At 44.9% G+C, this 23,503-nt stretch overlaps 1 protein-coding gene across 11 annotated transcripts in view; it reads left to right on the top strand.

Moving 5' to 3' along the window:
* Positions 1-23,503, top strand: part of LOC146388024 (RNA binding protein fox-1 homolog 3-like) — a 428,590-nt gene that overhangs the window by 321,154 nt on the left and 83,933 nt on the right. The window contains exon 1 of one of the 11 annotated variants that reach the window (XM_084925111.1): positions 8,904-9,364. The exons of the other annotated variants lie outside the window; for them this stretch is intronic. Within the exon in view, the coding sequence (XP_084781237.1) occupies positions 9,239-9,364 (126 nt within the window). The 5' untranslated portion in view covers positions 8,904-9,238. Of the gene's footprint in view, positions 1-8,903; positions 9,365-23,503 lie in introns of those variants that run through there. 11 annotated transcript variants of the gene reach the window in all.

Below are 23,503 nucleotides of genomic sequence, written 5' to 3'. Positions count from 1 at the left end.
TTCAACAAACACACATGATGGTGTGGATAGTTTAAGTAGCCCCAGTGAAATTATATATTGGTATGTTCAATAACACTGCAATATGAAATTGTACCTGGCATGTTATAGAAATCTTGAAATAACAAAATATATAAAAACAAATGCACGTTTAAGAACATTAGTACTATTTTGCTGATCCTTTAAAACTAACGTGCGCTGAGCCCATAAGTATCAAAAGGTTCGTCTCGATAATTAAATACCTCGCAAGCAGACATATTTCATATTTATAAATCCTGTAAATCAAGCATGTGTCTGTGTTTTGGGTAGTGCTCTTTTATGTGCACATGCATTTGTAAAGCATTTTTAACAGATTTATTCAAATGAAAACACCTTGCCCGGTTAAATCCCAGCTAATATAGGATTCAAAGAGCTCTCTGAATCTTATATTAGCTGGTCTAACAAAGGGAAGGGTGCCTCTGTGTCATCTTGTGGTTTACCATATATATCGTTTAACACCAGCTGTTATGGGGTTTATAAATAAGGACAAAGGGACACGTCAGTAGAAAGGTTATTAAAATGATCACAGCTAATAACCCTTCAATGGTCACGTGCTCTGTGAGCCACCAGGTCCTCATCTAGCTCCAAGTGTTTGCCTACAGTTTCATTAATCGTTACAGGCTGGTCCTCGTCGACAGCTAAGCTAACCTGAAGCTAATAAAACATTGTGATGCTTTCATGTTTCTGTTATATAAGTCCTCCAGTTAAATTTGGCATCGATTTCAAAATTCTGTTAATCACATGTAACATATCTGCTTGGCTCAGTTTATGAAGTGGAGCTGCTGGGATCATATTCTGGCTGCAGTGGCGGCCACACTATTTTTTGTTTGTGATCATCACGTATATACAGCATGTAGGGACTTAGGCCTGTGCGATATGACCAAAATCTCATATCATAAGACATTTATCGTCCCGACAACGATATGTATCACAAAAATGTTACATTTTCTGTAAATTCTGTGAATCTCAGGCAACTCTGTGAAGTGTTTTCAGCTGGGCGTGTACCTGGACGCGAGTGTTACATAAGTTAGAACAGCCGCAATTTTCTTTGTGAGTATTTATTACGGGGCGTGTTCTAAGGTTTCTTTTTTAGCACCTGACGGCTCTTTTTAGCTTCTCGTCCGTAAACACTCTGCATACTATTTCACGTAATTATGTTTATTTTGAAAAATCTCAACAGGATCTTCAGCTTTATTTTGAAAGGTTTATGTGGAAAATAAACAAGCGGACGCGGAGCCACGCGATGGTTTTACCGTCGTCGTTGCTAACGACAACACATAAAAACAGTCGGTTGTCCGCCCGTAGTGTGGTTATATTAAATATAAGAGAGAGAGAGAACTTTGAAAACGATGGAAAAATATTTCCGTAAACAGTTTATTTTGCGACACCACGAAACAAACGATAGCGTGATATCGTCACCCGATATATATCGTTATATCGAACAGCCCTATAGAGACGTATGCATATGTACGCATGTTTGTTTATTATTAATGTGTGGAGTTTGTCCCAAATGTGAAGCACAGTAACCGCGTGTCTGAAAAAGTGCTATTTGAATAAAATTATAATGACTCTTTCCCCTGGAAATCTAGAAACTGAAGCCCTAATAGTTTCTAACAGTGTGATATATTTGATATATACACGTCATGTAGGCAGGTGGTAAGCTTCTCGGCTGCTTTTCTCCAGAGCATTTTTATTCCTGGTGAAGGATGTTTTGGGACGTAACTGAGGGTTCAAGGATGGAGGATGATAGATTTTGTTCAGATTGTAAAGCCCGAGAAACAGTCTTGTTATTTTAAACAGTGTACATATACAAACATACCCCTCTGTTTCTGTTGCGTTCGTTTCCTTTCTCATTTAACTCGTTTCTAGACGCTTAAAGACAAAGTGTCTGAATTCGTATATCTGCTGGTTGAGACATTAGTTTCTCCATGTACATCCATGTAGTCACAAGCTTACATGCTCCGTGTTATATCATCCCCAAGAGCAATTCTTGCCGCCTCTGAATTTTTCATCATTGATCTGATGTGATTTCCATGCTTGGCCATCCCTCTGCCCTGTCAGCTCTCTCTCTATCGCAGGCTCGCTCGGCCTAGAGGGCTAACAGGGCGTGAGCCATCGCCCCCGTTTATTGTCTCCCACCATGGCTCGACCAAACCTTCCACCCATACCACCCAGGAGTATCACGCACACGCGCTCCTCGATGTCTTTTAGCTGCAAGCGCACCAGACTTTTAGGTGAGAGGGTGGTAAAACGGTCAATGTATTGATGCTGACTGTCCGCTGCCATAAAGCTCAATCAACCCTCTCCTTCCCTGCCTTGTCAAAGCAGCCGGAGCAGCAGCGGCTCGGTGTGTATGTGTGTTATTGGTGTAGACAGCGTGGCGTGGACGGTTGATATATGACAGTGGAGGAGGCAGAGTCGGTACCCCTCGGCTTTTGCTCTGCCTTCCCCAGTAGAAGCTTTCAAAATGCTCTAATATCTGGCCAGAGCTCAGTGAGCGATGGCCAGAGCCAACCTGCTGATCTTAGCACCGGGTGCATTAGTTTGCCATAAAGAAGCAGTGATTGTAAGACGCGGCAGGCGAAAACATATGAGGATGAATGACACCATATAAAAGCCAAGCTCTGTTTCAAAATCCATTAGAGAGGCAAGTGCCTCAGCTCCAAATGCAGCAAAAGCCAGGGCCCCACATCCTACCCCGGCATCCGATTGAAGCGCAGGTCGTAGCTCGTTCCTCCAGTTCCTCCCTTAACTGTCCGTTTAATCAAATTTTTAATCAATGTGTTAGTACGTGACAGCTGTGAGGGAAGAAATGGCATACTTCACTCGGTGCAGAATATCGGCATCCGAAGATAGGTGGGAGACGAATGCAGCTCATTCGGTGCTAAGAGTGAGCTTTTTTGGGTCTGTGTGTACAGGCTTCACTTTCTTCTCGATTTAATGCGCGCAGACATGTGTAATTGTGTGCGTGTTTTTCTTTGCTTCCATGAAAGTTCCAGCCTCCCTGTGGCACTGCCTCCTAATTACTCAGATCTGCGCTCAAAGTGAAGAAATAATGAACGAGAGCTTTAATTATGCCTCCAGACAAAGGATCCCTGATGCCTCCGCAACACCGCTGGCACACTGAGATGGGTGAGGGCAGGTTAAACAGAAACCCTTTCCTCTCGGTGCAGAAAGCTGGTCAGCCTTGAATGCAGACCGAGGCTGCAACTTGACGTGACGCTGTAAAGTGCAGATATGGGAGCGGAGGAATTAAAAAAAAAAAAAAAAAAAAAAAAAGACGAGCTACATACGTTTGTTATCTCTAACAGATATGACACAACCTTTAATTAGTGGGGATCCCTGAAGCTCTGGGCCTGAGATATAATCAGCGGACCTTTAGCAAGAGCACAACCCTCCCCTCTCTCGGTACCCTCGAGGCAGGCTGATCGAGGCGTCCTCATGCCCCCTCTTCTACAGCGGGGTTGGCTGGCACTCTGGAGATGCCAGATAATGAGGAAGCCTGTCAGAGGGGCACTTCAATGGTGCCCCTCCAAAGGCCTCACTGCTTCTTAACAAAATCCACCAGCACCAAACACTGCTGCTTTGTTTTCCTCAGAGTGCGCCTCCAGAGGTCTTGGCTGCGTGTCCGGCAGGGTGGAGCGCTCCCCCGGAGAATGTGACACATCCCTGTATTTATTTTCATACGCATTTAGAATGACTGGATCGCTGAATAATATTGCATAATGCTCACGCTGACATGTTTGTGTTTTGTTCAGACTCTGGTGGTCGTCCTGATGGGGGAGCTGTGTCCATAGCGAAGTACAGGGTGCAGTAGCAAAGTACATCTATTCAGCTGCTCTGCAGTCTAGAGATACTTGGCAAATGGTGCATTTGAGAGCAGACACACACCCACAGCTTTATATGCATAACCAACATTTCAGCTAAAATGAAAAAATATATAAAATATTCAGTTACTAAGAAATGAGGAAAAAAAGATGAATTGTTCGGAACGGTGCCTTTTTAATTGAACTGATTTTTTATTTTTTTTGGTTGTGATGTTTCAGTGAATATTACCTACAAAATATAAAATTGTTTTCTTTGCATATTAGGATTGCATTAGGAAAATATTTGATATGTGGCGATGCACGGCTATATATATAAAAAAAGAAGGCTGTAAAACATTTGGCCCAAAAATCTGCAGAGTGTGAAAATTTCAGACAAGTCATTAATTAACATTCACCGGTATTCCTGTGATAGTGGTGCCAGCGTTGCTACACAGCAGGCTCTTTAAAGCCAAGTTGTTTGGATCATAAAGAAGTAAAATGCTGTTGTTGTTTAGCTCTGTGCACATGCAGCGACAGTCGACCGAGTTAATGTAGGAACACAGAAATTTGAACAATCGACACGTCGAAATTCCACATATTTTTCCTAAAACATCTCGGCCTGTTCATCATGTTTTTTTGTTCTTTTTTTAAATGAATGCATCATTAAATTTGAATGTTTTCAGTACTACTTGTACTTTTATACAGTAAAAAGTATTAGGTAAAACTCATTACCTAATACTATCGGTCTGCTTTCTATCATTACACATTCTATCTGTCGGTGTATCTATCACGCTCGAGTGATGATAGCTTTAGTAATTAAGATCCCGGATTCATTCATGAATGAACGATTGAACGAGTTTACTTTTTCTTCATGATCTAATCGTGATTAAGTGATGGTTTCAGCCAAACCCTGAATTGGAAGAGTCATTACACACCAACGATTTATACGTTACAGTGACTCGACAAATATACAATTACCTCCGGCTTTGCTTTATAAAATATGTTTGAATATAAATTAAAAATGCAAAGTAAAGTGTAAAGTTGCAGATATTTTTGAATACCTTAATGCAGTATTTTATACTTATTGATACTGGTCAGCGAAGTATGTGTCTTCACCCACTGTCAGAGTGATGGAGTTAAGGGAAATAAACAGTCATCTCTTATGATGATTAGTGTGAGTGTGCTCTATTGATCAGCGGTCATACGATAAACAGCGGCGAACTGGAGTGCGCCGCCAATCGTTTGGGCCCCATTAGTCGCCGCTTGTATTGCCTTTGATTATTGCTGAGTGTGCTCCCAGTGCACGTGATGGCTTTTTACTGCAAGAACTGCTGCTTTCAACCTTTCTTGGAGGAGCACATTAACGTAGCGCCGGCTCAAAAGACAAACACGGGCTCATATACAAAGACAGAGGAGATGCTTTTGAAGGAGATTGAACACACATTTTAAAGCTCGCATTGCCCGAAACGAGCCCAGAGCGGAGACTCGACAGAAATGTGCACACACCTGCAAAATCCCGCGCGCCTGCTGACTTAATGACAATCAAACACAAGTCCGGACTCAGAGGGTAAATCGTGGTCTTTAACAGGACGGTAACAGAGGCGGGCAAAGACGTGACAGAGGCGACGGTGACAGTGATGATGATGGTGATTGTGGTAATAATCATTACGCTGATTATTACGGGCCTGCCACAGCAATGTGGTGATTGCACTTGAAGGAAGAAATGGAGGAAGACGAAGGGTGATGGTGACAAAACTGATCATGATGATTAAGATCACTTTTTTTTTTTCTTTTTGTGATCAACTATGAGCCGTTCGCTGCAGTTGTTGATCTTTCTTTAATTGGCAGAGCAGCAGTGTGCGGAGTTAACTGAGGATATCTCTGCTGTTTGAGGGCTTTGATTTCACATGACATAAAGAAAAGGCACCGTTGAGAACGTTCCAGAAACTCCCTTTGAAGGGAGTGATCTGGCAGTGCTCATTTGAATTATTAACTGGGTGAGACAGACAGATACAGAAAAAAGAAAGACAAAAAAAAGGAGCCAAAAAGCAAGAGATGGAAAACACATAGAGGAGGGACGGAGAGATGGATCCCCATCTGTAGCAGGCGATGCCAAACTGTTAATCCTAAAGCACGCCCAGATATCAGCGAGGACCGGTCTTTGCATCAAACAGTCAGGCCAATTATGCAGACAAAGCGTGTATATTGGTAATGAAGATGACTACCAATAAAGGTGAGTACTTATTTCATTTAATGATTTTTCTATTATTTCGTTTTTCTCTTTGAAGTTAGCGAAATACACGACCGAATATGTAATTACAGGTCAACTATCCCCCTGTGGCTGCTTGGAATTATTTAATCTGCAGAGGGAGTGTCCCAGAGAGAGTTAATTCTCCTCTGCCGCCGTGTTGTGTCTCCCACAGCAGGACCCAATTATTACTGTCATTACGGCCACAACACCAAACCTAGAAGGTGACACATCAGGTAATGTACGTGCAGAAAAATGGGAATAGCAGAACTTTGTAGATCTGCGTATGCATTGTGTAGATCAGAGCATTAAGCAAGCAGAGCTGCTTCTTAGCATGAAATGGGCATGAACAAATATACATGCTGATTATAACGATACAACTCAATAACTGTGTGAAACTTTAGTAGAAAGAGGCACACATGGATACATGTTCTAGCTAGGTCTGCTCCAGACTCACTAATTTGTCTGTTGAGAAAAAATAGAAAATTTGTTCCTTTATTTACTTATTGGACAAAATAAAGGAACATTTACTCAGATAATGGTAAGCAGTCTTATTGTTTTAAAAATAATAATATAAAAATAGCCGTCTATTGTTGCGTAGGGTTTGTGAAATTGTTTTGGAGGGTTCTGGGTTCATAATGCGTTGTTGTATGTTGGTATTATATTTACAGTTCTTTTGGTCATGTTGGGTTTTCTCTACCTTCGTGTTAGTCGAGTGAAGCAGTGACACCACGGGTGCAGCGGGTAGCTGTTTCAATGACCACCCCCCATGTTGACCCCGAAAAAAATCTAGACGATTCTTATAAATATATCTACTGATTGAATCGCCTTCTATGATTTCCATTTTCAAGTCTTTGTCCGTACAATGACGTGTTTTAGCGTTTGCTCAGACAATTTGCATTAACTTTTTAAAAGTTCTTTGAAAGTTCAAAACGCTGCTGTTACTTTGCTCTAGCCTGTCTCGTTAACTGGTAACCTTTACTGTTCGGACCGACTCTGCTGCGATGAAGACGAGGCAGGAAGAGAAAGTGCCACAATGCTACATGAACTGGACCTTTATTTCCTTTCTTATGGGGCACCCAACACGCTACACAACAATCAGATAACTGTTACACTGAAACTCAGGCATCTCTAAACACTTTGCAGCTGATTACAATCACTTAATCACCTCTATTAGCATGCACTTCACAATGCTGCAGCTAAGTGCTGGTAATGTTACATCTTACACCCTCAGTCACTCACTTTCTGCTACACCGGACCTGCGCTACACACAAATGATCCACAAGGCCACCTTCTTTGAAAGCAAAGCTTTGGCCGGTACTTCTAAATGAAGAGAATCACTGCACCTCAGATTCAGCTTCTCATTAGTCAACCACGAGCACAGAACGTTCTGTCTTGTGGATAAACGAATGCTCGACTCATAGAATTAGAGTCGGATCAATTGATGCTTCGAATCATTGATTTTCAGCATTGACAGCCTTAAGCCTGATCCGTGCTCGTCACCTTTTTCCAATACAGTTCCGGGCCTTCACATGAAGGCAGCATCCCTCATGTTATCCATGTCTAAGGAACTCCTATTGTCTTCTGTTGAAAATCCAAAGCTATGAGCATAACAGTCGATCGCAAGAAGAACCCAAAAGACAAAAATCCAGTAAAGAGTTTAATGGTTTAATGTCAGTCTGGATCATACTACATCCATGCCTTCAGTTTCTCCAGAGGTTCACAAATATTTGGAATAAGGTTAAGCTGAATTAGCTAAGTTAAGTTATTCGTGATTGATCCTTGTAGGGAAATTGCATTAAACCCATTCTTGGTATTGGGATTAAGAACCAGCATCAGTTCTAGGCATGTGCACTGGTCAAAGCCCCTTTGGAGAATCTAACCTTGCATGTTATTGATGGCAGGAATAACTTAAATTCACAGAGAGAACATTATTAGACAAATTTCTAAATATATCAAATGTTTTGGATGTCTCGAGAGTAAACACATTTGGCCAAACCCAGTCGATGACCCGAGTTCTGCCTTTCTCTGCTGAAACATCAAGGGTCTGAATCCAGGGCTGCGTTGGATAACATTCAAGCTGGATTTCTTGCTTTTCCCCCCTCTGACTTCGATCTCTATACCCAACTGGTGCCCGTGATGTAATGAATACATCTTGTGCATTCTCTTTGTCTGCTTCTTTTAAAGCAGTATCAAAGAGAATTAATCAGAAAAATACATTAAAAGGAAGCTCGAAGTTGTTTTTCTTGTACAGTTTAGCGTGCTCTACAGTACATGCTTGGCTGAATGCATGTTTACAGCTGAGTAGATGAAGAGGGATGTCACGACTGGGCCTAATCACAGCCTGTTTTTGTGTAAATGCACTTTCCCCTGGCTTTACGGATAGTTCTGCTATACGTGCCGTGCGGTTTATGTCCTTGAGCGCGCACGCACGCACAGGCGGAGGAGAGGGAGGTGCTGCCCGACCACCGAGGGGGGGTGTGTGTTTATGTGTGCTTTTGCGGGATGGGGGGGCCGCAATTAAAAGGCAGCATGCAGTGTCCCACGAGGTGCTAATGCCCAGGATCAGCTGTTCTAATGTCATTCACATCCCCTCTGCTATTCAGCCAGCCCGTTTGATGTATGAATCCACCAGGGGCTTCATCAGTACCCCCCCCTCCCCCCCTTTCATTCTACCAGCACCTCTTTCATACCCCCACCCTAACCTACCCAACCCCCTGTCGGCTCTTCAACCCCTCCTCCTCCTCCCGAGCTTGCACAGAACCTCCCCTTCTGTGTCTGAATGCTTATGTTGGCTTTTATCGCACACAAAGTAAACAGAGTCGCGCCAGGGATAGTGAGCGAGAGAAAAGGGGAGAGAGAGAGATCGGCAGAGACCGAGAGAGAGAGAGCGAGCGTGAGAGAGAGAGAGTGCAATAGTGATAAACGTGGAACATGCACATTGTCTGCGCACCGCTCGCCTCCCTGCTACATCTTCAATAGCGACACAAAAGCCAGCAAAAGGGAAATTTAAAAGGCAAGAGGAGGCAGAGGAAGGGAACTGATCCGAGGAGGGAGAGAGAGAGAGAGAGAGAGTGAGTGGGAGCGAGCGAGCCAGAGAAAGAGAGAGAGAGAAGAAGAGAGTAGAGCAAAAGGATCTCCCTGCTAAATGCGCAAAGCGTCCCGTCACCCCACGCTGAGCTCCATGGCCAACTCTGGCTGCCTCCTGCTCTCCGGCTCCGGGATGCTACCTCACTCGCTCCAGTGTCCCCCTGCCTTCCTCTACCTGCCCGAGGTAAGACTGAATGATGCTCGCTTCGTCGACCCTCGCTCTCTCTCCCCTCTCCCTCGCTCTGCATCCCTTTTCGTCTCTCCGTGCGCTCCTCGGCAGCACGTGACGGCATCGCGCTCGCTTTGTGCTGTTACTCAGAGTACTTTCACCCGCCTAACCCTTGACCCTCAGCCTGCCTTTGAGGAGTAGAAAGAGGGGGGCAGGAGGCGGAGGTGGAGCGGGGATCACCTCCTTTAATTCTACCCTCTGAACCGTCCCGCTCTTCATCGCCTCCCGTCTTCCTCTTCTCTCTCCAGTGCCTCCCTTTTTTGAGTGAAATTAAAGCAGTGAATTAGCAGTCGCTGTGACGTGGGAGCACGCAGCGTTTGTGTACAACAGTCGCTTCATGACTCATTGTGCTTGGAAATGTTTTCTCGGTCAGTCTGTTGTGCTCTGTCACTTCTGTGCTGCAAAGATGAGGCAATTTTACAGTTAGTTGTGTTTTTAAATGGGAAAATTCCTTTTAAAAATTGCTTCTTTATCTCAGATTTTTTATGCAAGTAGATGCCAACTTTTTCTGTAGCTGACTGCAAAAAACACTCCTCATTTATCTACATGTGGTAGTTGTGCATGTGTTACCCAGTCTGATCCCTGCCTGTGTTTGCTAAAATCACATTCCACATGAATCTTTAAGACATTTAATTTTAACCCAGAATTTAGGAAGTTAGAGCTTCGAGGGCTTTGAGGAGTAACGAACAAAGCAGTGATGACACGAGATCGCTCCTATTTGAATTATTATTGCAATGTGTGCAGTTTATTTTTGTTATGAGCTTCTAAAAGAAAAAGTCCACATTTCTTGGTCATCTCCTTTTTTGGACTATCCTTGCCGTATAATCCTTTGATTTCATGTGGTTACAGGCAACAGAAAATCTCTATTTGTTTAAAACACACATTGAGGTTTAAACTAAAACTGCTCTCACTGTGAGATTTGTTTAAATTTAACAAAGCAAGCGCCTCATTCTTCACCCCTTAATTTTTCTCGTAGTGGCAACACTTTGAATAATTATATCTCTCAGCAAATTAACATTGATTTTCCCTTTTTGTGCGTGTGCGCGAGTGTGTTTGCCATCCTCCTTTGGAAATTGATTCTGTCACTGATCCCCTTGTTTTGTGAAACCTGAAGACTGCAATCTTCTGAAGGGAGGTGAAAAAATCAACAACAAGGTGACTCTTAAGAGCCCGTGCGCCTGTCTATCTGCTGAATAATTCACATGTTTTAATTCAGCGAGTTGGGGGCGGGAACGCCGTTAGTGGTGGGATGATGGGGGGGGGTTGGTGTCGAGCGTCCAATTCTGTTTTTACTACTGGCACCATGTGTTGCTGTAAACAGAGTGTGTTACTGCAGTGATTGAGGGGAAATAACGGCGCCGGAAAATCCTGCTTTCAATCTCCCGTTTTGAGCCGTATTCCTCCCACTTTCTCCCCAACGCCATCACGGTAATGGCCCTCACCACCTCCCACCCATCTGTCCAGAGTGGGCACACCCCACCAGCCGGGCTGTGATTGGGAGGGAGGGAGGGGGGGAGTAGTGGGGGTGCAGGGCATGTGGACAGCCAGGTGTCATCAGCACACGCAAACTGTGGAGGAAGCCAAAGCCGCCTCCAAAAACTCGAATAATGGTTAAATGTTCGTTATCGCTTATTGCAAATTTGAGGGGACAAAAACGCTTTGACAACCACAACCTTAAATGTCTCGATACGTCACGTGGATCCTTCTGAGCGCCTTTCCACAAGCGAGCACGATGTAACACGAGCGAGTTTAGGTGCATCTACCTTCCACTACATCCTGTTACCTCCAAATCCTCGGGACGAGCACCGAGCCTCTCGAGTGCGTGTGTGCGTGCGTGTGTGCGCGCGTGTGCGCGCGTGTGTTTTGGTCCACAGTGGATTCCTTTAAAGTCCAAGTCAGAGCTGAAATTGAAACTTCCTGTGTGCTATTTTCATGAAACATCCCCCTTTTTGTTTCAAATCCCTTTAATGTATCAGCAGCTTTTGTTCCTTTTTTCTTTTCTGTTTATTTCTTTTTTTCTTCTTCTTTGCGGTAAATCCTCGCCCTGCAGCGCTGTGAGAGGAAGCAACCCTCTGAGTCACACCGTGGCCAGCGTCTCTCCCCCACATCACCCATCCTTCGTAGCATGCCGCCTGTGTTCCCCCGCCTCTCCCCTCTCCTCCTCCTCCCCCCGCCACCGACACTCTCCCGCTTCCTCCCCTTCGCCACAGTGCAGAGCTGCAGCATCGGCTCGTGTAAGATGACAGCCAGCGAACAGAAGGGGAATAGATTGAGGTGATAGCCTCTGCCTCACAGTTTGTTTGCATTTCAAATAAGACACTGTATTAAGTTGGGCTCCGAACAGCTTTGCTTATTATGTGTGAACATGGTGCTGCATGATATCACAGGAAGACAGGAGTTTATTACATAAAAGATTAGCAAAGCATACCTTGCCTTTATTTGTGTGCAGCAGTGTTTGGGTGTGTGTTCTCAGGCAGCTTGCTTTGATGCTCTTTGTAGTCGGCTGCGGTGCATATAAATCCCGGCTAAATGTTTGTTTTCATTAACACAAGGAGAGACTCCCTGCAGTGTGGTGGGAGAACTGTGGGCTTCTGATTACACACGCGCGCGCACAAAAAGTGGCAGTATCACACCACCGCTGAAGGGCCTTTCCTCCTCCGCGACACGGGGAGAGTTTCTCCGCCACACGGGGTGCCGGCTTCATCCTTCCGCAGGATGATGTCACTTTTCCTCTACCCTCAATTTGTATTGTAGGGGCTCGTTTCGTGAGTTATGGCGCTGGATATTGAAGGAGTTATGAATTACAGTGTGGTGAGACTTTTATGGGATGCAGTGCTCACCGCTGTAGGCCCGTATTAAAGTATAAATATATTTATGGTACAAGCTGAAGCTAACGGGGGTAGCTCAGGTTTGCTGGTGGTAGTTAGTAGCTGTCTTCAGAGTCATAAAAACATGGCATCTCATGGATTTTCTATTTACCAGGCGCTGGGTGGGCATATGGCGACGCTCGTAAATGTAACTCTATTATCTAAGACGGTGCTGTTGGGCGGGAAGCTCGGCGTCACTTATGTCTAAAGAGGAAAAAAGCAGCCGTTCTTATTGTCTTGATGTCACATCTCTCTCCCGTCTTTGCCTCAGACTTATCTCGAGATCTCCCGTGTTCTAAAAATGTCTTCCTTTGATTTGTAATTGGATTTTCTATCGTGGCATTCCACTCTGCCGGTGTCTATTGTTATTGTTGCATCTATTGATTTCTTTTTTGTGGCTTCTTCGGGCCGGGTGTTTTGAATTTCCCCCTTAACTGTACACGGCTTTGGTATCGCTCTAAACGGTTAGGTCACCTCGAAGAGGCGATCCTTTCATGTCGGTGGATCCTGCGAGGAATTGCCCGGGCTCTCTGGTTTCAGCGGCCTCCTCCTCCTCCTCCTCTCCTCTTCCTACTCACGCTGATCTCTTTTTACGCCTGCACTGGTACCGACTCTCTCCCTGCTCACACACACACACACACACACTCACACACTGATAAATCTGGTTAAAGGCGAGGAATGCAGAGAGGAGAGTAGTGGGAATACTCGTGACACACTTCCCCCCTCAGTTCGGGCCTTGATCCTGCCTCCCAAAGCGCCACTATTCAGGGGGACTTTAGATATCGAAGGATTCAGGTTGGTGGTCTCTCGGGGACGGGCTAATGCGCACCGTGCAGAGACGGCTCCTTCCTGGGGGATAATTATTGTAGGCCAAGCTGTACTATTGACAGCTGTAAATGGAGATGCTGTCTGTAACTGGGGAGGACTAATAGGTTTTTGTCTCTACGTGGGCTCTCGTTAGGCCCGTGTGGGCACATTGGAGACGAGTCTGAGAAGTGAGTCAAGGCCAATGACTCGGCGGGCCTGCCACCTCCCCCACGACATCTTGGGGGAAATAGGGGTTAAAACACAACAGCCGTGGCTCTTAATGCCAACGAATCATATTTTTTGTCCTATTGTCCTTAATATTCCTTATTATTAATCTAGCTTTTTGTTTGTGTTTACCCCTTTGCTCCCATAAACCCACTGAAAATGGCCCCCGGACTAATTTGTTGAAAGATGTCCACCTTCAGAATCGCTGTGACCCAACTCATCTCGTGTAAAAGCCTAGAAAGATGGACGAACGCGTCGTCGGTTTTAATCTTTTAGGAAAATTGTTAACAAGAAGAAAAGCACAAAAAACACCTGCAAGCCAAACCCAGATGTTGTGATTAGGGATCTGCTTTCACCGGCTATCTGATTCTCATTTGTTGTGTTTCTATAGATAAACTGTGTATTTGAAATATTCCATTATATCACAAGGCGACGCCAGCTTTGTTGTTTTTCAGTCAGTTTTAGCTGAGCACAATTCACTCAGATTCAATCAGGCACAAATCAAAAAAACTTTAAACCCAATTTCATGGGCTCTAGAATATACCTCTCAATATGTTCAGTGTTTTGGTGTGAAATCATTCAGAGTCTTTCTCTCGCCGCTGTTCAGCTGTTTTGTCCCTTAAACAGCTGATTCATAGCAGCATAACAAAGGCGGAGGGACTGATTGAAATGTTTTCTCACTTTTCTCTGCCCCGGAGGAGAATTGTAAATCACAGCTCAGTCGTTTATTTTGAAATTTCATTTGGTGTGTGAGCGAGTGCTGCCTTGTTCTTCACAGAGACTTCACAGTCAGGCTGTGTGTGTGTGTGTATTTCTTAAGGCTACCCACCGTCTTACTCCACTAGACCTTTGTAAATGGAACAAAATTAAATTTGTTCCCTGTATAGAAGAATGGCACAAACAGTGCAATAGGTTTACTCACCAACAAAGACTTCTCCACTGGGAGTCTGACTGTATTTTTAATGCGAACGTACATATTTGAGCTGACATATCTCTATTTATTTGCCTCCCCGTGAGGAACTGTTGTCATCTGTAGGTGGATGGTGCAGGGCTCTGCATGCACGGGGCCGTGCAGCGCATCGATAAATGTGTATTTACATTTTGCCAATAATGCTAAATATCTCCCAGTCATTAATGGTGAGCGTTAGCTTGGAGTGCTCTGGACCTGTAGTGTCAGTAAATTAGCATTCACGGTGCCGCTCATGCTAATATACTCAACTTCTGGAAAACAAAGCTGCAGTCGCAAATGTCCTCACCTCGCAATAATTAGCCGTCGCTTTTTTTCTTTTTTTTTTTTAGACGGAGGCAAATATCTAATGAAGCTTTTAATTAACATCTGTGCTAAACATTTACTGGTGTGCAATGCACAGAAATGAGGAAATATGATACCACAGGTGGTGTTTTCTGTGCTACCTGCTAATCCAACGTGAAAAACTCACCACCCTTTGGATGTTGTCTAAACTCTGAGATTTTCTCTTGATTCTTGTTACGATAGAAAGACACAGAGGTTAGAATAAAGGCTGCCGGTTGCTCTGCTGCTCTACTGCAGTATTTCCCACCCAGGCCACTTAATACAGCACAGGAATCTCAGCCTCTCGGTTCTCCCGAGTGCTCCTTCAGGCCAAAGCGAGCCTGAGCAGGTGGAGGAGACGCCGAGAGGGAGAAAGACAAGACGCACAACACGACGCCTCCCTGTCTTTACACTGCAGGAGCTCTAACTACATCACTCTCTCTCACACACACACTCACACACACACACACACACACACACACACACACCAGCTCATACAGTCAGAGCAGCATAAAGACAGGGGGATAACCTCGCAGTAGAAACTGTTTGCAGCCTCTTTTTTTATCCCTGAGAATAAAACCTGACCTGAGGTTTTTCTATTTCTACAAATGGCACGCTAAAATGCTTAAGCAGCCAGACCAGCTTGAGTCCAATTATTTCTTTACTGCAGTATCTTAGCCAGCTGTGATTATTATGTTTATAATGTGGTGTCACTCTCACACTGTCCTTCAAGCATTCTCCTCGCGGCGGGATCCTCTCAAATGAGACGTATTACCCTGTGTGCTGAGTTAACAGAGTGGCCGTACGAGTGAGAGCGGAAAGAAAAAAAAAAAAGCCATCACAAGCCATTAAAAGCACCGCACCTTTTTATCACCAGCAGCTTAATGGCAGTGGTGAACAGCAAAGCATTATTACAGTTCTCCTTGTGCTCCTGCGAGCGTGTTTTCGCCACTGCCAGAAGGCACGCTGACAAACAGATCTCCAGACAAACACTCAAATTTTGTTTTTCAAAAGGTCATTATCCGTCTTCGTCGGAGCAGCGAGCACGATGCACGGGAGCCAAGTTTGGGGAAACGATTCCTCACGTCAGAAAGAAGTTTCTCTCCCCTCGCCGCCTCCTCCCGGTCTCAGCGTTTCATTTTTAAAGGATGCACTCGTGCTGCTGTTTTTGACTACTAAGAGGCACCCTGGGTCACCCGCTAAAGAAGATCAATATTTGAACTATGCTGTTGTGGGTCAGCATGTACGCGTGTATAAAATTAAATGGGCCTTGAAATTGATTTCAAGTTCTCCTTGAAAAAGTCTACAGGTATTCTGAAATGAAACCAAGATGCCACAGAGGGGAGCTGACCTCCGCTCAGGCAGGCTCGTAATTGTTTTTGTTTCCCAAAATTAAATGAGCCCTTTTATTATCATTATTATTATTATTATTTCTGGGATGCAGAGCTGGACATCTGAAATTGCTGGTTATGGCACGTTCGTTTTTAGAGACCTGAAGTCATATAAAGTAATGGCCGGGGTTCCTCCACCGGCTACTCGTTTTTACCACTGCGATACGAACGACTGTGGGATGGACTTTTAAATAAAAAATGGGACCTTTTGCTTTAGTTAATCTCAGCTCTGCACTGCGTGAGCAGTAGGAGAGAAAAAACCGTTGTTTTGCCTCTTTCCTCGCAGGCAGCCAAACAGGTATCTCGCTGATTACTCTGCTTCTGCTTTGGGTAATCGGTAAGAAAGGAGAGAAGCTCATGTAATTTACCTCAAATCAGAGCCGCCCTCCCTCCTCCTCCTCCTCTTCCTCCTCCTCGCTTTTCTTCTCCTTACATGGAGAGTCTAAATATCACTGCTTTTTCTCGCAGCACTTTGTTAGTGGAGCACGCCTCTGTGTTTTTCTAAAATCATCTATCAAGGTGAGATCTGTGGGAAAGAGCAGCGCCTCGGGCTTCCTCTCCATGTGCTTATGAGGTTTTATTAGGTCCCACAGGACCACTGCTTTGGTGTGTGTTAAAAACAAATGGAACTTACAAATTACAGATTACAGCCTTCACGGGCGCGCGCGCGTCCACCTCGCGGTGTGTGTTTGCGAGCGAGCGGTGTTTTTGTGCAGAGACGGAGGCGAGCGCGGCCACTTTAATGAAGGAATGTTCACAAGCAGCGTGAAAGCGTCGATGTCGGCCGCTGCTGCCGGGCGGGTGCTGCATTAGCGGTGATGGCGAGGGTCGGTGTCAGGTTGACTGTGTTTTGGCCTAATGGGTCAGTTCAAGTAAATTACACTGAGAAAAATGTCGTTTTTTTCCATCTCTCTTACTTTTAGTGATATTTTGCTGTCTCTGTAAATGCAACAGCAGAAATCCTGGGTTTTCCAAGGAGACGTGTCACAGTGTTAATGTGTTTGAAGCTCGTGCACTGGACATTATATACGTTAGAGGCGGGTGAAGCTGTGATTTGGTAGATTTAAAGCGCGCGTAAATGGCGGCATCGGTGCGTACCTGCATCGTTTTACATAAAGCAGCCACGATACCTATGGAGGTAAAACTTAGAAGGGGGTCGACAGTGTTTGTGTAATTACTTTCACCGCCTGAAGGGATCGTTTTACGCTACAGATTTAACACATCGCAGAACAATAGCTGACAAATTTAATGTTTGTCTCCAATATCCGTCCCTGCCGGCTAGGAATGGAAACCACCTGGGCTTCAGTGTTAAAGACTCGAGGCTGACTGACGTGCACGTGTGGGCCTATCGCAGCTACATCAGGATCAGTGCGTGTGTTGTCTGTATAACATTTTGTTGCTTAGTTGGTTGTTTTTGGATGTAATGCAGATACTTTAGAAGCGGTGCTACGAGGCTGTGGAAATAACAGCAGTTTCCTTCTTTTGTTTGTAAGAAAGCAAAATATAAATCTGTACCATTCAGACACGATGAGTCTGGTTAACTTTTAATTACTAGCTGATAGGTTTGCACATATAGTCACATTTGGTAGTTTGGACTTACAGACAACCTTCATTCAGGCATGAACCAATTAGCTGATCAGCTGTTATTTTGATTTGGCTTTTTTTGTTCCAAGTTTGAACTCCAAATAATACTTTATGACGTCATTGAAACGCACGTGTCACAAAAAGGCATTTTCTGATATGTTTTCCACATTTCTTCTTCTTATTTCCCCGTCCCATCGTTTTGAAGCCTGCTCGTCGTCGCAGCCGACCAGTATATTGATTTTTAGTTTTTCCACACTCTAATATTTGTTACCAGCTTTGGCACCAGAAATCTAGACTCAGTGGATCGGTCGGCTCCATTAAAGACCTTTGCTTTGTATGCCAACTGTGCACTTCAACCTCTCCGTCTAATTCCTCTGGCCAGTAATTCACATTCGCCGCAGACCATATTAAGCAAAAATATTTTCAAACTACATAAAAGAAAATTTTTCAAACATGGGATTTTTATTAAAACAGCTTCTTTTTTTATTTCTTTGTCCAACTTTTGAGAAATTTCTTTGCAAGTCAATAAAAGGAAGGTGAATATTATCTTCTTCCTGTTACTAATGGAACCAATTTATACAAAAGACATGACAGAAAAATGTGGACAGCAGACTCATTGTATTAACCAGATTTTCTTTTGGCAAAGACTGATTGCTTATAACATTTATAATCTTTCTTTTTTCAGTATTTTGAGCAGCTCAAGTAAAAGTAGATCCTGTATTATTGCGTTACATGAGAAGTCATCAGCATCGCTAGACCCCTTTTAGCGGGGCACGTCCCCCCGTATCGATCTCCTGTGCTGCTGTGTAAAAGACGAGGGGTTTTTTTGGTCTAGGAATGACAAAGCAGCACGAGCGTGTTGACACCTGTGAAACACGCATCCAGACTAACTTAATGATGAAATGAAAAAGATGTTAAACCCAAGACACTTTTACTTGCTATATTTTATACTTTGCATATAAATAGCTGCCTCGAATTATTTCATTTTCTTATTTCTTCACTCAGTTTAGTCCAGTTTTCTCTGATTTGAAGCCTAAAACACAAATCTGGAAATTCTAGGCTACGATAAAAATACATCTTTATTAAAACCTGTAGCTATTGTTACTGTTGCAGCAGCAGGACAACGGCAGTAACAGCAAGCTAAGCAAAGGAAGTCCATATAGCAGATTTTAATCCACCAAGGGGGGCAAAAAAGTGCAATTTCAGTTGTGCCCCGGTGGTTTTATGTCTAGTAACGCCCGTGGTAGCCAAATCGAACAGGAGAAATCTGCATGGGTAGATACTACTAAAGATTAGTAAAAAAAATCCAATTTGGATGAAGCGACCCTTTAAACACAGAGGCGAGGCTTAACGGGGATGAGGATTTTCTATTGCCCACCCCTCCTATTCAGCCCCTTCCTGCTAATTTAATGACTCAGAATTGTAACTCCCAACATTGTTATCATTCAGCAATAGCGAGTAATGAATAGCAATTAACGTTTTCAAAGGAGGGAGTAAAGCTTGAGAGACGTCGCTTTTCACCCAGAAATGTTGAAACACTGCAGTCGGGGAGATACTGTCATGTAGAGAAAGGGCCTAATTTATCTGTCCAGCTGTTTTTGGTAAATAACTTTTTTTTTGTTGTTTTGGCGTCTTCCTGTCACGCCGACTGCTATCAGCGCGAATACAAGTAATCATTCTAATATCCAACACGTTCCGTCTTCCTCAATGAACTGTAATAAACTGTAATAAATTACTCTGCATATTTTGTCCAATGATTGCTCTTTCTGGTGCCCGGCGCAAAAGTGCTAATTAACTGGATATGAATGAAATTCTAGGGCGGCGTGGTATCAACGGCAGGGAGACAAATGCGATTTGGTTCTGTCGCGAGTGAGTGGAAAATTGCTGTGTAAATTGGAGGTTGTTGCTGCCGAGCGTTTTTCTGTGTGCTTACATTTCATGGGTGAGAATCCAATCTCACAGGGCAGCATGTGCGGACTGCCCTCTCTGATACACTCCACCGTCCTCCACCTACTCTATGATAGCGCTCTAAAAGCTCCCCCAAATCTCTTCACACACACTCACATACACTCCCACTGACACAGGGAAACACAAACACATATTTCAAAAGGTAAGAGCCATTGTCGAGCAGAGGAGCCGCGCCAGCTGAGGTAAAGATGTAAGCAGCCTATGCCTGGCAATTTGACTCATCTTCCAATTGGCCAGATTCCCCCGACACTTGATTTCACGCAACGTAAACAGAGCAAATTCTAATTGTCACACTTGTCCTCTCCTCTGCTCTCTTTCTGCATGTTTCCTGCTCGCTTTTACCAGATGCAGCGGTCACTTGAGTCAGAAAAAAAAAAAGAAATCCCACAGTCTCTTCATCCAGACTGGCTTATTGTCCATTTTCGCCTCTTTGCACTTTTTCATCTGCAGCTGCAGTGTCCATTTTTATCTATGGGTTTGGGCAGTTTTGGAGAGAATTACGGTGACAGAGCCATGGAAATGATAGGCTGGCAGTGAGATATCTCTGCCTCATAAATTCTACATTGCTCGAGATAATTTACGAGGGAGGTTTGTGTGCGTAAGACAGACAGCGCTCCGTGGTATCCATCCACTCCACGGCCTCCGTTCACTTCAGCCCCTGCGAGCGCGGTCGATTTATCGAAACAGAATTTATTTTCACGTTCGTTCCCAAAGCATCGCTTTGAATGATTTTGCTCTGAATGTGCCTGCGTATTATTTGTTCTGTCAGGATTATTACAGACAAAAGAGCAAACTAATAGATCTCGCGTGGGGTGTCTACTACTTTACGACTCCAAGGCCTTCGCTTTGAGGTATTCTGCCATCAGCAAAGGTCATCAGCTCCCCTGATTGTGCGGTGTGTGCGTGGGGCCGGACCTGAAGGCAGCTCTGACGCTGGTAATCATTATTCATGCATATTTCTGTTAGAGCGAGGTTAGCCCTCTGTATGCACTGGAACGGAGAAACTTTTTGCACACGAAGAAAGATCTTCAGCATCTTTGGATCACGTTTTCTCTGAAAAACTTTCAACTGCAATTAAAGTGCGCGAGCCAGAAGATCTGGGTTTTCTTTGTTTTCACTCTTCACCTTCTGCTCCTTTCTGCTTTTATTCTTTTTGTCTTCTTGACGACGTCTGAATTCACCCTCCTGTGTTACAGGCTGATCTGATGAGCAGAATATGGCTGCACCCCGGGGCAATGGAAGTTTACAACTCAGTTAGCACTGAGCTCTGTGTCTCTATCCAGTTAGGTTTTAGGCCTTTATTTTGGTTGCAGTCAGTGCCTCTAGACTTTCCTCCTCATGAGGCCTTTTTCAATAACACCTTCCTGCTGTCTTCCACCATTTAAAAAATGGATGTCTTTGCACAGCCAAACCCCCCTTAAGGGACCGCGCGCAGAGTCCAGTGGGTGTAGCACAGTACAGTTTATCCCCCAGCGGCAGTTAAGAATCACTCTCTTGATCTTAGCGTAAGAGTGTTGCTCAAGGGCCGGTGGAAGCTGCACGTCAGCCGTGTGTTTGCGTTTGAAGAATACTCTATAGGTTTTCCAATCAGTGTCAGCGTTCCCAACACGACTCTGATGTCAGCGCACCTGCTTATTGCTATGGCATACCTGTGTCGTTTTAACTAGACAGGATGCACAATGGAAGCAGACAAGGCTCTTTCACAGGGGAGTTAATCTAATCTACTCGCACTCAACTTGGACATTCGCTGTCACTGACACGCCGGCGTCGTCTCCAATAAAACAGGTGAAGGCAGAGCGCATTGACTGCGGCTCTGCAGGTAACTGGGGCTGGCACTCTGCTGGGCTTTCATGTTAACCCTCCCTGGGTTGCATCCAATCATTATACATGAGTGTTCATTCTCAATTTGGGCTCCTCTTGCAATCAGTTATTCTTGCTGTCTCCTTGTTTCAGAGAACCACTCGCGATGCCACTGACAGGAAGAGCTCCCCAAAACGCGTCTCGACTCGTGGCTGCACTGTAGTTTTGTCAGGTAGTTTGAGGTTTAAAAACCCACCGCGAGGCAGATGTTAGCATACCTCCTGTTTCTTCTTTTCCTCTCTGGCTGTGCCTGTGTAGGTGTGTATGCATTTTGTGCACACAGGTGACGAGTCAGTGATTCAAGTGCTCAGCAGCAGGTTATTTCCTCTGAACTGGGGCCCTTATTTAATGGTAATTGTAGCAATTAGCATGTGAATGAGGTAAGAATTGGATAATAGAACTAAGATAAATATTGATGTTAATTCACATCGGAGGAGCAGCGTGTGCAGGGGAGGTGTGCACAAGTTCCTGTAAATTCATCCGAACTCTCATTTGCATGCACTAACGCCGGCGCAATTACGACCTCAAAAAACATCGACGCCGCCGATGTTAAAAATAAATCAATTACTCTTCGATGTCACATCAGGAGAAAATGGATCTGGGCTGGGAGAGGTGTTTTCAACCATATTTGCTTTGGTATCTGAACCAGTAACCAGCTGCTGGGAAGGTTAAATGACATCCATCACCTGTCAGACAGCTGACCCGGGGATGAGGCTTTTCATTTTGACTTTGTAATAACAGCAGCTTCGCTCGCAAAATGAGATGGATGACCTTGCTTGGTCCGTTTCGTAGGCTCCCCAAAGTTCTCTCATTGCAGGTAGAGAACAGGTGATGAGACTGTGTCACCTTCTCCAGCAAGATAGCGGCGGCTCTCTTTCGAACGGGGGTAAGGAGGGAAGACGACAGCGGGCACGTCGGCCTGTTTTCGAGGACAGGTGGCAGAAAAAAGGGGTCTTGGTGGGCCGCTGCGGCGCTGCACTTGTTGGGGTGGAAGTAAAACATGCATTTCCGGAAGGTGGGCGCCATCTGGACTTTTGCCCGTGTCTGCAAATCGGCAGTGTGCAGCAGGCGAAGGGCCGTCCCTATCCCCTCCACACATCGTACGAAACATTAGGAACTTACGCCCCCTCGAAAATACACGCCGACATTCACATCAACCCCCCCGCCGTCCTCTTTACACCCCCCTTCTTCACCCTGTCTGCTGTTTTTGAAAGAAAAATGCGAGAGGAGAAAAAAGCAAGGGAAAGAGTGCAGTGCCAGGGGCGGGCGGTGGAGAAAACCTCATTTCTTCCGGCGTGCTGCAGCGAGTGGGTTATTGAGGTGGCTGTAATTTGATAAGGAGAGGAAACTCAATGGACTGTGAGCAAGTCAGCAGTTTGAGGCCAGTCACATTTCTGATGTGATGTGGAGGTGGCGGCGGTGATAGTGGAAGGAGGGATGGAGGGGGAGCAGTGGAGAGGAAGTGAGGGAGATGGCGAGAGGCAGGTGGGGAAAGGAGAGCAGGGTTCCCTCTCTTCCATGAGAACGGAGAGGGGAGGAGGAGCAATACTTATCCTCCTCGGGTCCAACTGTCTCTCGGCCGGAGTCGGAGGCGCGTTCCCAGGCAGATGGCCCGTATACATCGGTCTGATCATCCTAATCTGGAGATCTCCCCGCAGAGCCCCACCAAACCCTTCCCCCTTCTATTTCAAATGCTTACGCCTTTATCCCACCTTCCTCTCCGTGCTCTGAATTTCCACTCTCTTTGCAAAGTCACTTTTTGTTGTTGTGGCTGTTTCTCTCTCGCTAGATAAGAGACACAAGTGTGATCAGCGGAACCTTTGAAGTTCCCATAAATAATCGGGCGGCGTGGCCCACTCCGGAGCCCTCAGCTTCCAGTTCAGATCAAAGATTAGCCTCACGTCGGCCCCAGCCCTGAAATAAAGTACTTTATTGGATTCCAAAAGCTGGGCGAGCAGGCCCCATCCTCTCTCTCACCGCGGGTTCCTCGTCAGACACAAGGCCCGAAGACTTTCACACGCAGCCTATCGAGCTGTTTGTACTCCCAGGATCCACAAGAAAGAGAAAACAAGAAAGCCTGAACAATGCTGACTTTTTAATC

This window comes from Perissodus microlepis, chromosome 4 (genome assembly GCF_051167445.1).
Source record: "Perissodus microlepis isolate ML-2025 ecotype Zambia chromosome 4, ASM5116744v1, whole genome shotgun sequence".
NCBI classification, from domain to species: domain Eukaryota; kingdom Metazoa; phylum Chordata; class Actinopteri; order Cichliformes; family Cichlidae; genus Perissodus; species Perissodus microlepis.
Note: the sequence above shows the minus strand (reverse complement) of the source record. Positions and strands in the feature narration are given on the sequence as shown.